General features: G+C 44.0%; 1 protein-coding gene and 1 long non-coding RNA gene across 5 annotated transcripts in view; both read right to left on the bottom strand.

Annotated features, from left to right (window-relative positions):
* Positions 1 to 14,299, bottom strand: part of runx2b (RUNX family transcription factor 2b) — a 37,146-nt gene extending 22,847 nt beyond the window's left edge. Inside the window, exons 1-2 of one of the 4 annotated variants that reach the window (XM_040017200.1) lie at positions 13,220 to 14,299; positions 12,879 to 13,002 (exon numbers count right to left, since the gene is read on the bottom strand). In XM_040017200.1, coding sequence (XP_039873134.1) covers positions 12,879 to 12,936 — 58 coding nt within the window. In that variant the 5' untranslated portion in view covers positions 12,937 to 13,002; positions 13,220 to 14,299. The other 3 variants (XM_040017198.1, XM_040017195.1, XM_040017196.1) reach the window with 3 other exon arrangements.
* On the bottom strand, positions 691 to 12,872 carry LOC120724787. Its single transcript, XR_005693993.1, has 2 exons — positions 6,500 to 12,872; positions 691 to 5,579 (listed from the first exon to the last, which is right to left on the bottom strand). It is a non-coding gene; the product is annotated as an uncharacterized LOC120724787 (long non-coding RNA).
* Positions 14,300 to 16,302: the final 2,003 nt, after the last annotated feature.

Genomic DNA, 16,302 nt, shown 5'->3' on the forward strand with positions numbered 1-16,302 from the left:
GCAATATGTGACGAAGGCTGCCATTAAAGAGTCCCAATGATAGATCTGAGTGGGGCGCAGAGCTGAGAACTCTTTCTGCGTCTGCCAGGGAACCTTCAGATGTTGACGTGTCACACACCACCTGCTGTCACTTCGCTTAAACCGTGCATGTGGAAGAGTGTATTTGTAGGTTTTCTGTGTGTGCGTGTGTGTGGGTGGGTGTTTGGCTCTTTGATGGGGTAGGGTGACAGTGCCTGCGGCTGAAGCCAAAAACATGCCAAAAAGGGGTACTTCAGTTTTTCCACTTTTACATGCAAGTGTTTGTAGGCATTTCACAGTTTGTCTTTACATTGCTTGCAAAAGAACACTCTCAAAGCCATCAAGCATATCTGGGCAACCCCTCGCCATGCAGCTTGTGTATCATTAGCTATGCTATTATTAGTCTTTCACTTTAATTCAGCCGTTTCACCAATCAAACTCTAGCTGGAGCAGCTTTTCCCAGACTTGGTCCCAGAATGTCCTTAAAGCTGTGCTGGTTTCCCCTTTAAACCGTCTATCACTCAATCAGGTCTGATCCTGCTATTAATCAAACAATGAGCCCCTCTCCTTGGAGACCAGTTTGACGGATTGGCTTGAAGGCAACGCAGCGTATCCAGGAGTGGTACTGGACCACTGCTGGGAACAGGAACCCTGTAAAGAGCGTTTTTCTTGGACCGGGACCTTCTGTAGGTGCTAAAGACAATACAGACACTCGGGCTAGGCCAACATTCCACTTTACACTTTTCCCTTCCTCTGTGTATTTCACTGGTCTACTTCCCCTCTGCAAACTAGCCGGCTAGTATCAAAATATTTATAGTACATCTGCAAGACATGCTGTTCTCATGTATCCAGGCCGTTTAGCCCTGTGTTCATTATGCGAGGTAAAACTAATACCAGATTTACAGGGGGAGATTTCTCTCTGTTCTCCCCGTCCGTGTAGCACGATTGAGGATGATTTATGTGAGGTATGGACGCACAGGCGAGATAGATAGAGTGACTACATGGCAAGAGGCAAACAGCCTGCAGCCCAGACTAGCACTCGCAGGGGGGGTATTGGCTATCACTTGCCCATTTCCACCCTTTCAGCTGAGTGTAGAGGAAGGTAAGGATGGAAAGGCAGTGGCTGGAAACAGGGGAGGAAAAGGAAGGAGACAGGAGGATGTATGCATGTATGTATATACACAGAGGTGGGGTGGAGGAATGTCCAAGGGAACTGGGTCCAAATTGAGGTACGGGGGTGTAGAAGAGGTCCAGATGGAGGGGGGGAAAATTCTGTCATGGATGCTCAATTGCACACAGACATAAACATCTAGCCATAGATCGAGTAAGCCCATGCCTGGATATGTCCCATATACATTTCTTGTTTGGGAGCTTTAGAATTTGTATTAAATATACCGTTTATTTTGCTTGGCTGTCATGGATGGACTTTTAAAGCTCGTGTAGAAAAGCTTAGGACGAAGTTCTGGCATCAATTCGCTTCCTCATTTTTGGGAGATAATCAACATCAAAACTGTCAGTCAAGTGAATATGTCCAGTGCCGAGACAATAGCCAATCAGATAAAGAGAAAATGAAAACAACAGTAATGGGCAGGCAGCGCGAGCAAGCCACTGCAGTCGGTGTGCGTCGAGAGTGTTTGGATCTCGCTTTTTTTTTCCTGATCTCTTCCTGATCGCAGTCCAGCTCGGAGCAGCTCCAAAACACTGAGTCTGAACTCCACAACCTGGAGCAGTACACACCAGTTTAAATTCCAAACCATTCAGATGTCAAAATGGCCCCGGGACGCCTTGGCTTTTTTGACGTGTAGGATGAGATGTTGCTAAATGACTTAAAGAGTTAAGTTGAATCTGTCACGGCTGATGCAGCTCACTCAGAGATTGGCTTTTGCCTAAAACCTTAGCCTATAATTACACCGAGACTATTAGGCTACTGGTCAGAAATGAGTCACGGAGAGGTGGGGGTGCGGAGAAAAAGAGCCGGGTGGATGGAGTTCACTTTCATAGCTTCCAGCCTGAGATGTCCTTAGACAAAATCAATTCCAGTCATCTTCGGAAAAAAGGGTTCAGCGAAAGAAAGCATCATCAAAGCAAAAGGAAATTCACCAGAAGATAAACGACTATTGTCTGATTATTCGACCTGTGACCCTGTATTTTCCACGTACACTCAGAAACGTTGCCTGTTATTCCAGGACGAGGACTTCTCTTCCCCAAGCTGAGACTCTGATGACGCCAGCCTTATAGCGCCTAACTCGAGTCCTAAACAGAGTCTCATCAACTGCTGGGTCCCACAGGGAGCATCAATCACATTGTGAAACACTGTCCTTCAAACACAATCTATTCTGCGGTGTTGCATTATGGCAAAGCTGAGAATGTGAACGTCACACACTTATAAAAAAAATCTCTCTCTGGCAACGGGGCTGCTGGGATGTGGTTTCGAACTGACAATTAAATTGTCCGCTCGGAATACGCTGTCACTCTGGAAACACGAGATTTACGGCGAATAATTTTGAGAGAACTGATCAGCTTAAATATTTGAACCGGATTTTATGGCACCATAGATCACCCTGATACACTCTTGCATCCTCAAGAGGCTTAAAACTGTCCCCAGTAGTTGCAGAACTCATTTACAGGCAATTAAAGAAGCTCCTCTCACTCAGATACGTTTTATGGAAGCCTATCACAAATGAAACCCTGTTTTTGCACTGCTCCTACTAAGAAGGCAAACGTATACATTCACATCGAATATCTACAAAACACAGGGCCTTATCATAAGGCTCCTCGAAGCATACTTCAGGTTACACAAACCAACTTGCAGAAGGAAAGAAAACCTTAGAATCATAAAAGTGATACACAGGGTTAGAAGCTGTAAACATTAAGCCTGTGTTTACATTGCAAGGGATTCTTTTTCATCAGTAATAGCCTCACACTGTGAGCCTGATGATTGGGTAATATTTATTATGAGCCCTTAGGGTGTGCTTCCCTTTCAGCCTCTCTTATGTCTATAAAACCTTTTACCCTTAGCTCAACTGTAGCACAGACAAGCTCCCATTAGAACCTGATTGTATATGGGCTTTAAAGTGTGCTTCTATAATGCCTTTAGTGTGCATAGGTCATGTGCACATGTGCTCATGTGCATGTGTGTGTACCTTATGCGTGCATGTGTGTAGCAGTAAACGGGCTGGCTCGGAGACTCTGGTTAACCAGACTATAATTTGGAGGCCCAGTGAAGACTCCCAGCAGCCTCTCACTGTTTGTTTACCAGAGAGACCAACTCTACTGTTTCTGCTGCATCTGCAGGGTCCTGCAGGAAAAGGGCGTATCTGTCTGGTGGTGTGTGCATAAAAAAGTGTGGAGGTGTAATTCTGTGCGTAATGAAGAATTCATGTGAAAGTGACAAGAATAGGTCCGTGAACAGGTCGTGTGTGAGCGTTATAAATGCTATGTGAATGATCAGTTTCCTCAAAATTCCCACTGTGCTTATTTTTCAAAGAACCAGGGTCCCGGCTAAGCTGAGGAACTTTCAACAACCCTCCCTGTCCTTTCTTCCTCATGCATCTTAAAGCTACAGTAAATCAATGCAAGAATATACATTCACTACTCCTTCTATTCTGAAATGGCAGCTTTGTCATAAATAAGAAAACAAAAAAAGAGCCAAACTTTGCTAAAAAAGCACCCTTGCATTAAAAAGGGTTCGTCAGCAAAAAATGACTGCTATTTTTGTTTGTGCTGAGGGTAATTCTCCTGAGACTAAACTGCTCGCTTTGTGTCCCATTTGGGCTTTTTTCACCCCCACCAACCCTCCTCCAAAGCAGGAATAAAAAGAAAACAATGCAATTCAAAAGACCAGAGCTCCCAGCCTGTCATTTAGCTGTAACTTTGAATTGTCTTTGCTCTCTGTGTGAGCTGTTTTCTTTCACACGCATGCACACACACAAGCTGAGTTGTTGCAGCATCCTAAAATTTCATCATGAGAGAGGAAGAAACACCGAGGAGAGCAACTTTCAAAATATCACTCTAATAAAATATTCCAGCTCCTCTGGGATCCTCCTTTGCTCGTTCAGCATCAGGAGAAGTGAAGTGGAAAAGGCCTGTTATTGGTCTGTTTCCTTTGGGGAAAGACACCAAACGGGCTGAACAGAGCAACAGCTGAAGGAAAACTTTTAACTGCGACAACAAAATGAACTACAGACGACTGTAAGCAGCTGTCTGGGTGAGTGACAGGATTCGAGCCTGCTCCGGTGAGGATCAGACACCATGTATGTATATAGACTTTGATCAGACGCCGCTGCTTGTCGGAGCGCCGTGATCGGATTGAATGTGTGTAAACTGGAACAGCTCAGGGATCAACGTAAACACAGCAGCTATGTTCTCAAAAAGATGTCACAGGAAAGTCCTTTGAAACAACCTGAAATGTAACGTAGGGGATTTCTGCACTGCTGTTCCAGCAGAAATTGTTCGAAACTTTCCCACCTTTGCTTTTTTTCCACAAGCAAGAGTCACGCAGACTTTAGAAAGTCTGAGAAACTATAAGACAGAAAACCTGAGTAGTTCCACTTTATCATTTTTAGCATTTATGAGACAAAGATTAAGATGTAATAAGTGATCATACACTTATGATATATGATTATGAGATCCTGCACTTAGTAATAAATATCATTAGACAAAGACTTGGATCTGAGACTTAATTTATTTCTCTTATCTCTTACTTCTAAATACAACTTACAAACTCTGTGAATTGCTGAATGCCCAGCTGAAATGCAGTAATTATACATGATTTTGGTTTGGACCTTTAAATCATTTAATTATTTATAAATCAAATATATACACACCGCGTACTTCTACACAGGTCATCGCTGTTCCAAGGGGAAAACTGGTAATTGTGGACAAAAAAAAGTCACTTTTTGTCACTTGTAACCAGAACAAAAATGAAACAATTTGCAATCTCGATCTCGTGCACAAAACAAGCGACGCCAGTGAGTTTCTAGCAACAGCCACCTGGTAACATCGATTTCGAACGCCACGCTCGCTGCTCCTTGTGCAAGTTCGTGTACTGATGTAACTAAACGCTGTGGAAACCCTTTGAAAACTGGTTCGTTTAACGGAGGTGGAACCCGTGGGTTTTAACTTGGTAATCAGCATATATTAGCAGAATGCGGAAAAAAAATATTGGCAAAATTCAGTATTGTAACGTCTTAATCAGGCATTAAACTGACTTTAAATGTAAATGTATTTACAAAAACTTTAATCCAATTGGAGCTTTTTGGTTTAAAAGCAGGTGTATATATATTTTGGCTTCATTTGTTCGAGTCAGTTGAGGACACTCTCGCGAGCGCCCTCTAACTACGGTCAGTTTCTGCATAATGGCGCTGACGCTCCATGAGTACTGAAAGCAGTCGGTTGCGATGCGGCGACCAAAGAATCGAACGTGAAGCGACTTTGGGCGAAAAAACCCCCCACAGGTGCTGGAAGGTGGGCAGGACCCAAGCTAAACCTTTCTCAACTTCCAGGTGACTACCAGTAAAAGTGAAGAATACCACTGAATAACATATACATATACATTAACCCTTTAAGACCTACCATAGAACCAAGTCCGCCAGAGCTTATATTACATTTTTACATGCTGTGGAGCCATTTTTGGGAGCATTTCAAGTTGCTATACATCAATACAACCATTATAGCCCAGATTTTAATAATATGTATTCATTAAGTGCATAGTAATTACATAAATTGCAAAAAAGTGCAATAAACTACAAAAAAATTGAAAATCGTTTTTGATTTTTTAACATATATTTGTAGTTCGAGAAATTTAAGAGGCTTATCCCTCAAAACTGTAAATACAAAAAAGTTGCACAAAATAGTTTCCCACCACAGGAAATTTATTTTGAGTGTCTTCATAGTTTTATTTTTGAAATACACCAATTTTTATACACTGCAGGAAAAACGAAAATAAATATACTGCAAATTTGCAAAAAAGCAGCATGTGCATCAAAATAAACTATTTCCAGCAGTGCAATATGAGTCCTAAGCATCCCAGAAACGACACAGAAAGTCACAAAGTCAAAGATAACTTTTAAAAAGAGCAGTATAGGCCCTGAGGCCCTGATGGCAAAAAAGACTACATTTCCGCGAAAATGACGGCACTTCCGGTTTCGGGCAGGTAATGGCGGAAATGCAAAAGTTCGCGCTGACGTCTATTCCAACGTAGGAAGTGTTACAAACAGCTGATCGGACCGGCACAGCGTGTTTCTGGAATATTATGTTTTTGTTCCTGCAAGCGCTTTTTATGCAGTTTTTGCAAAGCTTTATGTGGAAGGAAACTGTGACCGAGGACAAGCTGATGGCATAAGATGTAAGTACAACTCCTCCGGTTTCATATGCAAAAAAAATTTTTGCGCTAGCTTACGTGGTTGCAGTGCTACTGGGATTTAAAAATAGTTACGCAAAACAGAGCGTTCCCGCTCCGATCGGCTCTAAAGGGTTAAACGGTCACCTAGGCAACTGCCGCCTGCAATGTCCACGAGCGACCAGTCATCAGTTTCAAAGCGATGTGTGACGAGCAAATAGCTTCCAATGTGCACGCAGATTAACAGGAAGTGAACAGGTACTTCATAGGTTGCCTTAGGCGTAAGTATATTATCTATACTACACTCCTAATAAATCCTAGCAGTGGGGGTGGGGGAGCTGAGGAGTATTTTTTTTCCTCCCTTTCTCTCTGGAGGCCACTTTACAAATGAGAGCTACCTTTTTCTAGCTTCCCTCGTCTCCCCCCAGAGACTTGTCAATATCAGCTACACACACTACTCGAAGTTCAAAGGCTTGCAGCCCACTGCACACACCTACACACACTCTCCGGGCCTCCTTTTGTGTCTCGGGGGGATATTTAATTTCAGTGTCTCTGCACACATCTGAATAAGTCTCCATGCCAGCTTGTGTGTGCCACAGGTGGTACGGTGCTGGTGACTCTGATTACTGTGGTGACCAAAGCATCGCCGCCCATCACGTTTGTCATCAACCTTTTCCTGAAAGCGTGGGTGGGAGGGGAAGGATAAAGGGACGACTTAAGGAGAAGCAGAAGGAGGAAGGGATGAAGGGAGGCGAGGAAGGTAAATGATGGTAAATAGCCGCCCCCACAGTGCCATATGGGAGGTGGTTTGTACGAGTCAGTTTTGTACTTGCCTCTTGAGTGCAAACTGATCCTTCCTTTTGTATCATATCCCAGTCTCACTTACTCTTTTTCTTTCTCCGAATGTCTTCTTCTTTCTCTCTAATTTTCTCACTTTTTACTCCCTTCTGAAACATGAAAGAGTAAACATTTGACCCCTCTCTTCCACGCACAGGCACCGAGAGTTGTCAGGCCACCTTAAAAGCCTCGCGTGGGCGTCGCTGAGTGGGTGGGCTCTCTGATTTTCAGGTGTATTTGATCTGTTGTATTCACACCTCAGCACTGGCAGAGGGGGCCCACTGTGTGGGCAGGTAATTTGAGCAAATTAGGAGATGGGGCCTGTGCACTATTAATGACACCCTTATACCCTCCAATGCACGTCCGTCTATTGTTCCCTCCTCTGCACACCTTTCTTTTCTTCCGCTCCAAGTCCCCCGGTCCCATCTGCGCCTCCAGCTCAACGCCCACCCTCAGTCCCTCTAAAGTCCCACTGTGTGGAATGCACACACACGGTGCACATGGGGGCGGCAGAAGGGGGGGATTGGTTCCAGGTGCCAGTTTGAGCGAGAGCATTAATCAAGCAGACAGATCCTCCTGTCACACACACACCTTTAATGTGCACGCACAATAGAAACTACAAAACCCACCTGTCATTATTCAGCGACTTTGCTACATGCCAAACGTCTGTTTAAGTTACCAAATTTGTCCCTAAATGTTTTTTATAAGAGTGCAATGTGATAAAAGGAAAATACTTGAGAGAAAGTCAGCGCTGATACTGATGTCTGGACACGTTGTAACAAGGTGCTCCGCTGATGTCAGCTCAGCCCTCTTTGATGCTCCTTTGCTCATCTTCTTCACCTTCTCCTCAAAAACTGAGCACAATCCCGACTGTCTGTGTTGACACTCCTACGCGTTAGAGGTTACACCAACTAAATAATCAGAATTGCTTCAGTGCATTAGTGCTGGAAAGTAAGGTTATATATTTAGGAGTCTGGCCTGAGTCGGAGGGGATACCGCATTCCTTTAAGATTAAACTAACAAGCCAAAAAACCTGCCCTTTTCTCCGGCACGGGGAAGAACAGGTAAGGCCTTGTGTAGATGCTGTGGCCACGCTCTCACTCACATCGTTACACGCTGAACCCAAACATCCAGGAGGCTCAACACTCCATATTTCCCCGTTATAGAAACACGGGAGTGTGGAAGCAAGGCCGCCTCGGCCTATTTGAAGGCGGGCAACGGGGGAAACGCTGCTATTCAAGCCTTTCCTGTGGTTTGCCATATCAGCTCCGCTTTAAGTCATCTTCTGACTTAAACAACTAAAATAAAACATAAATGCCAAGAAGAAAAAAAATGGAGGATGTGAAAAGAAAGAGCAGACTGCTTTATAATACTGGTGTTATGTTTCATTAGGGTGAAGCCGTTCCAAGATAGACCAATTTTTCAAAGTGTTAGGTAGTTACTTCCTCTCTGAGGGCTTATATCGGATAACGGTAATTCACCCAGCTTGATGCTATTGAAATGGATGAGTGGCTGCAGGATCTTGTTAAGTGTGAAAATAGCACAGCGACGCTTTAAAAGCTTCACTGGTTAACGCAATGGCATTAAGCTACCCGGTAATTATGGTGCATTTAAAAATCATAGCTATGTGCAGAATGAGTTTGCAACGCTATCCAAAAATACGCACCAATTTGGCTCTCATCTCGCCAAAACACCAACGGGATATTGAACATTTGCACTGATTTATAGCAAGCGAGGCGTTAGCACTTTTTTTAAGCAAGCGTTCAAATGTTTATTGGCCCTTTAAGGAGATTGTTTTTGAGTCTAATGTCAATGCTTTGAATAGGCAGAACCCTACGATAAGCACTCAGCTGGCAGGTTACCTTATCATAATAGTGTAATGAGCCCCAGAGCGACTGAATATTAGGACAGAACAAGAGATAATATACAGTGCACTGTGAGTATTTACACTGAGTTCTACATTTGTTGTTGCAGTCTGCATATTACAGAGATGAGAGTAATCTCCCTCATTTCACTGCTTTATTTTGAAAGTAGTGAAGCAGACACTGTACCACATCGAGACCACAAAGCACAGCGATTCACAGCAAAGACACCGCATTTATAATTTCAGAAAGCAGCAGAGGCTTTCTCAACGTTCGTTCCCCTTTAGTAAAGTATATCAACCCTTTATTATTTTTTTAAAATGACAGAAAACTCTCCACAACTTTCACATCACACTCGATTTTCAGACCGTAAAAATCACAGCTTACGTTATTCCCACGACGCTTTCATTTAGACTTTAATAACAGCCTAAAGTCTATTTTTGGGCACAATCAGCCTCACATTCACAGTACATTTGAGTGAATTACACACCAATTAATCTATCTTTGATTAAACCCCGATCACATTAACGCTCCCTGATTACCCCGAGGAATCATGTAGGCTAATGTAAACCATCAGCACTAATAAGTTCTAATAGCTGGCGCAGCTCGCAAACACAAACAGCGCTATTTTACTCCATCAATATGACCCTGCTGGGATTAAATAACATGTTTGCCTCAGAGGTACAATTAAGCGATGCTAAATAGAGTTCCTTTGAGCCTGGAGTTAAGGGAAGAGTCTCCGCTGCACAGTAGCAGCCAGTGAAGCCCTCACATCGTCCTCCCCCCACTCCCCCGACCCATCCCCCGGCATTTTCAAATTACCTATTGATGAGTGGGCTTCACGTCTCTCCACGGGTGGATGAGGGGGTGGGAGGGGTGAGGCGAACGGGTGGGAGGTGGTGGTGGTGGTGCGGTGGGATGTCTGGTTCACTTTTAAGACGTCTCCAAGAAGCAGGCCTGTGGTTAGATCTAAGGCAACACTTATGCAACAGAAGCTCCCTTTCTCAAATACATATATACGGTTTCCCTGCAAATTATCCGAGATTTTCTTCGGGGGGGGAAAGTTTTCCGCCTGGAGTTTTCAGATATTTACCCACATCGTCCCCGCTTTCTTTCTTTTGATGTTGTTGATTCGGGTCCGTCTGTGTGTAAGCACTTCTGTTTCCCCCCCCTCTCGACTGCGACTGCACGGCTTTGCCGAACGATAATTGCTCCCATGACTTAATTGTCTATATGTAATTAAGTTTGTAATAGAGAAAAGAGGCACTTAAATGTTCCCCGGAGAGGCACGGTGGCTGAGTGGGTGCCACACATGTTGAAGATTATTCTGCCCTCTCCATCTGATCTGCCAGTATGAGGAGTTATAAAAAAAAATGTATTCAAAGCAATTAAATTAAAATTGCCTCATGTAAATGCCAAGACAAATTTTAATGAGCCCCCTCTACTTTAATTTGGAATATTTGCCCGTTCCCTCAAGTCAGCTCAATTTATCGCTGCACGGGAATGTAGGCTCGACTCTAAATTAAAAATGTCCTTAATGAACACAAATATACAGACGGATGGAGTAATGTGGCTTTCTAACTACAAAAACAGTATTTTGTGCTCTCGGCAAACCGGCTGACGCTGGGCAAAATGATCCAGGAGAAACACGGGAGCGGGGGGACTTGAAGAAAATATGTAAAATCAACAAAAGTCAACGCTCCAGCTCTCTTTATATCCACTTCATGCATTTTAAGTTCACAGGAACTGATAAGGATGCTTACAGATGTAAATATTTATGCCACAAAATCCACGTTTTACGTTCTTATGCAAGTCAAATGAGTTCAACGTTACTTTTTCCCCCTTCCTTTTTTTGTTTGGCTAAAGCAAAAAAATATCCAGGGTGCCATTCCTAATTTTTGGCCAGTTCAGATGCAACGCAGTACACTACATTTATTTATTCAGAATTATAAATACAACAGAAAGAACTGGTGGTCTTGCAAAATCACACCGTGCCGTCAGGGGGGCTTTTTGTGGTCGCACTGACAGATTTACTACCCAGATGTTCATAAACAGGGGCAAAGTCAATGAGGCGTGGCACGGCATCAATCAGCAAACCTTGATGTCTGAGAACTGATCAGGGATTATCATCCTTATGGGGTGTCTTCTCTACCTGAGCATCTGCACACATCTGCTCTTCTCTCTTCACCGTCTGCCTCTCCCACGGCGTGCTTTCAATTTCCTGCACTGCTGCTCCTCTCCTTCTCCTGCGCTCCGACCCCCTCCACCGCCCTCCCCCCCCCGAGACACGGCGAAAGGTCAGGGGGTTAACATGGTAATAGGTGGTGGTGATTGGTAGAAGACGCTCACTCTCTCCCAGCTTTCAGAGTGTATTAGGAGCCACCCTGCTTCTGTGCGGAGCGGGAGCCCAGAAGAACAGCTGTGTCTGACCACCGAGCGACTTCTTAAAAACATCTTTTAAACATTTGATTTGGACAAGACGAGCGGGAGGCTATGGACCGGAGCGGGAGGCAGGAGGGTGGCGGGTTGTGGGGGGGAGAGAGAGAGAGAGGGGGAGGTCGTCTATTAAGCTGAGCCTGTCTATTTCTTGTGTCGCAAGGGAAGGAAAATGTTTGTTTAAATTTGAAAATTCATCTTGTAAACCATTTATTTTGCTGATTGAATTAGACTGTGTAAAGAAGCTGTCACAGTACAATAGAGCAAACCCAAAACACAGGCTGCAGCCTGGAGAACGCAAGCTGGCCTTCACAGGTAGTTGAAAATCATTAGGTTGTCACTGCTACCGTTCACAGGTTTTTGGATTTGTTTTGCTTCTACTTCCATATAGATCCACTTCAGGAAGGAGGCACAATCTTGTATTTATTTGGAAGATATGATATTAAGAATATATATTATTAGATATTAGATCATCACATTAAGAATAACGTAATTATTTCTTTGGTTGTAAAAGTGCAAATTAAGAGCTTCTTACACACACGAAAGACATTTCATCTTTTTATCCGTTTGTGTAGAAGTGAATAAAGTCAAACACAATCACTGTGATACGTTTACATTAATCATTACAGACTTAAGCACCGAATTCATAGAAAGGAAGTCAGCATGGATCAACTTCGTGTTCAATCTGGATTTATGTCTGTCGAGTAAATGCTCCCTGGAGCCTGCAGAAATCGACACCGATTAATTAACGACAGCAGCGCAACTAAACAATTTCAGGAAGCGATTACAGATCTTTCTTGGCAAACTAATCAATACTTCTTCTCTATGCGCAAGCACAGGCGCCCAACACACACAGCCCAGTAATCCCCCCACATCTTGTTCCAATGCTCCACTGTAAACTCCCTTGTGCAGCGTCTGTTTACGTCTGTCAAAAATATCACCCGTGCCTTTGTTTTTGGTTCCGCAATGGCATCGCTTTGTAAATCTAAGGGTATGTTGCACAAACATATCATCTCCCTCTTTGGAAAATATTTATAAACATCACATAGAATAAATACTGGAATCTCTATGGGCAGATTTTCTTTTCTTGTTGGGTTTTTTTTTTGGGTGCACAAAGAAAAAAGAGAAAAAGCCTTGATGATAGTTGGGTGTTTCGTCCGCCACAAAAGCTTGGACCTTGACAGCGGGGTCCTCCATGACCTCAGCTGATCCCCTCCACTCGTCTGGACCCAAAACATCAGACCAGTTCCAACATCTTCGCCCGCTTTCCTCGAACCCCATTAATTCCACCACCCAAGCCTCACCACCTGACCCCAAGTCCTTCCTGTGACCCGAGCCCCCCAACCCAATCCAGACACAACAGGGAGCAGGAAAGTGGTACTCACCCCAGAAGAAGTTTTGCTGACATGGTGTCACTGTGCTGAAAAGGCTGTTAGATGCCATAGCTGCCTCTGGTTGCAGCAAGCCCCACTTTTGTTCTTCTGTGGTTTCCTTGACCCTTGACACGTCCTAAACCAAGAGCACGCAGCATGTCATGAAGAAAAAAAAATGGAAAAGCCATCCACAAGACATGCTTTTACGTATCAACTATTTGGATGACCACAAGTAACAACCAGGTCTGGTTTTATAGAGGAAAAAAAAATTGCAGAGACAAATATCGCCTTTGCGGATAGATCAGATGGTGTCGGACTTGCTTGCTTGGCGAGTGTGGTTGGAACGTACTTACTCGCTTAGCGCCGTCCTTGTGACTGGTGCTGGCCCGCGACGATTAACCATTTACACTCCAGGTTGCCCTCAAACACCAACCCCGAGCCGCACGTCTGTGGTTCTGTGGTTGTTTGGGAGGCGAGCAGAGCCCTCACACAACCCAAAAGGCACCAGCTTTAAAACTCGTCTCTTTCCTGCCCTCCATGTGCCGTCACTGGAGAGCCTGGGTCACATGCCCTCTGACGTCATCACGGCACAGCAGTTGAGTTGGGACAGCCTACCGTTGTGGCTTTCTTCCCTCTCCTCTCCTTGGACTTTTTTTTCCTCTACTCTCTGGCTCCCCTCCTCTCTTGCGCGTGGTTCGGCAGCATTTCCAGGCTCTCTGGGGATCGGGGTCTGACGCTCCCATGAGTCAGGAGGCTTCAGTGGGGGCAGCTTGTTCAACCGCCCATGCCTCCTCAGCATATGGGGAGCAGTGCTCTCTCTTGGGTTGGTCTCCCTTCACTCTTTCATCCCCCTCCCTCCTCACTCTCTCTCCTCAAACTCTCTCTCTCCCTGACACTGCTGCTCCTTCCCTCAACTCCTTTAGCAGGCTGCCGTGCTGCTCCTGTCTGCCTCTGAGCAGGGAGAGCTCAGCTTGGTAAGATTTGAGGGTGTGAGTGAGGAGTGAATGGCTGGCTGGCTGGTGGTGGTGTGAGACTGGGTGTGTACGCGCGTGTGTTTGTCTGCAACAGAAAGAATTGGGGAAGAGAGGAAAAAGCTGGACGAGCGCATGTGTGTGAAGGGAAAGCGGAGGTGGTGTGACGCTCTGCTTATTTACCGAGGAGCGTTTCTGAAGAGTCGTCTCGGTGCAGCCTGAATTTGTTCTTTCTCACTCCTTGCACGTTGCTGTGTCACAAACAGTAGTTATGTCACCGCGTTATTACCGTAATAGCCGTGTTTGTGCATGTGCATGTATGCATCCAAGCTTATACTGAGCTTTCATTGGCTCTCACTGAAGCAGCAGTCAGGGGGGCGATTCCCGTAAGAGGCCATAGATCATGGCCACCTGTCTTTTCTGTAAAAGAGATGTCTTCTAACAGGAGACACACACATACTATCACCCTGCCAAGAACGGCCTGCCAACCTGTAGCGCAGAGCAGGCAGGTCTCGACAATTAACAGTGAATCATCACACGCTCCCCACAGACACACACACCGATTCCCACAGCCTCGCACATCTCAGCACGGTTTGTCTTTTGATCCCTGATCACAGGTGTTTGTTACAACACATCACAAAAACACAGACGGGGTGTTAGAGGAGAAGCAGAGGAATGTGTGGAATGAAGCTGGCAGTTCAGTCAGGTTTGAAAGTGTTAACAGTATCTTAATCATTCTTTCATTTGCCAGCAGGCATGTGTGACTAAGCAGCAAAGAGTCGAGCAGCTCTTCAGCCTTTTGTCTTTCTGTCTTAGGAGTTGTTTTTGCCAGTTGAAACGTTCTCCCTTTAATTAGCCGTTAGAATAAACCTATCAAATGCTTATAATTTATGAGATGATAGCCATTCATGTAGGTAATTTTGCTTTTATGTGACAGTTTCTTTTAATATTCTACCTAGGCATTGTTACCTGTGCCAATACACACTGGAGAACAGTCAACTTTTATTTGTGCGGCTCACCACATTCATTCATTAAACCTACAAAGAAACAAAAAGAAGCAATAAACATATTAAGAGATACTACGTTCAGCTACTATGGAAAATACTCTTGTTGTGAGTGAAGATTATTGGAGGTGTTTCTTAATAGAAATGATACAAAGAAGCTCCAATGATCCAATGACACTGGGTTCTGTGGGTTGTTCATGCTACTTGTGATTTAAGAAAAATAATATATAATTCAGGCCCTGCTAATAATGTATGTGTCGATTGTAATGTATCCATAATGCTCCTGGTTTGGCAGGAGAAAAATCACTCTCTATACACACAGATACACATTTTAGAAACAAATTAGAATAAGTGTTTTTTTTATTTAACAGTCTGCTTTTAAATACTATATTAAAAATAGACAGCACATTAAAATTTGGGTGTTTTTAAAAAACATATAAAATAGCATTTAAATACCATGCTTAAGCAACAGTCATGAAAAATTTAGATCAAAGCCAAAGTCCACAATAAACAAATGTATCACTGTATCTCCAAAAAAAGACCTAAACACACAGTCAACAAATCAATTAACACTACTGTGTAAAAACTAAGCATACTGTCATATTCTAGCAATTGAGTCTGAGCCCTTTTTGTTTCAAATACTACTACTAATATGTCAAACATAAATTATAACACCACTCCCCCTCCCCGAGAGGCACAACAGCATTTCCACAAGTCTTTGCCACCGACCTTATTTTCGTACAGCGAAACATTTTCCTTGGCGCGGTGCTTTGTAAATATTTGCTGTCTAAAACAAGAACATGCCTCTTGAGTTGCAGCGCATGTTACAGTATCCTTAGGGAAGGGCCATTCAGATCCTGCAAACACACCGACTATCACAGACAGTACCTGTTTCCGTGGCGAGATTTAATCGATCGTGTCATCCGTGCAGTTTACATTCACTCGAAATAGAAAATATTTAAAACCCCCAGAAGCAGCCTTCTGCAGTTGTTAGACGTTCTAAGTTTCAGATCACAGCAGTGCAGCAGCAAAGACAGACGCTTGCAGATCTGGATCAGTTTAGTGCTCGATACTTTAAGTATTTCAAGAATAATATTTAAGGTTATGTATAAACATTTTTAGGGTTACTGCAAATGGATGCTTTTCCGTCAGAAGTATTAAACTTTAGGACAGAGTCCAGCACCACCGAGTGCCGCTGAGCCACAGTAAATTGCACGCAGTTTGATGGGGATATAATTTGCACATCGTGATTGAATCTAAAACATGGAACGAAAAGTAAAGCATAAACGTCAAGCCCCACTCACATGGCAGGAAACATAACTTCTTGGGTGGCACGGCATGTGATAAACAACCTTGATGGTGAAAATCTGAACTGTGATGATGCTGTAGTGTCAGATATCTTGCATGAATTCTGTCCGGGCTGCACAGATTTCAACTTTGCAGATGCCCCCCCTCCATACA

This window comes from Simochromis diagramma, unplaced genomic scaffold (assembly GCF_900408965.1).
Source record: "Simochromis diagramma unplaced genomic scaffold, fSimDia1.1 OVJJ01000802.1, whole genome shotgun sequence".
Lineage (NCBI taxonomy): Eukaryota > Metazoa > Chordata > Actinopteri > Cichliformes > Cichlidae > Simochromis > Simochromis diagramma.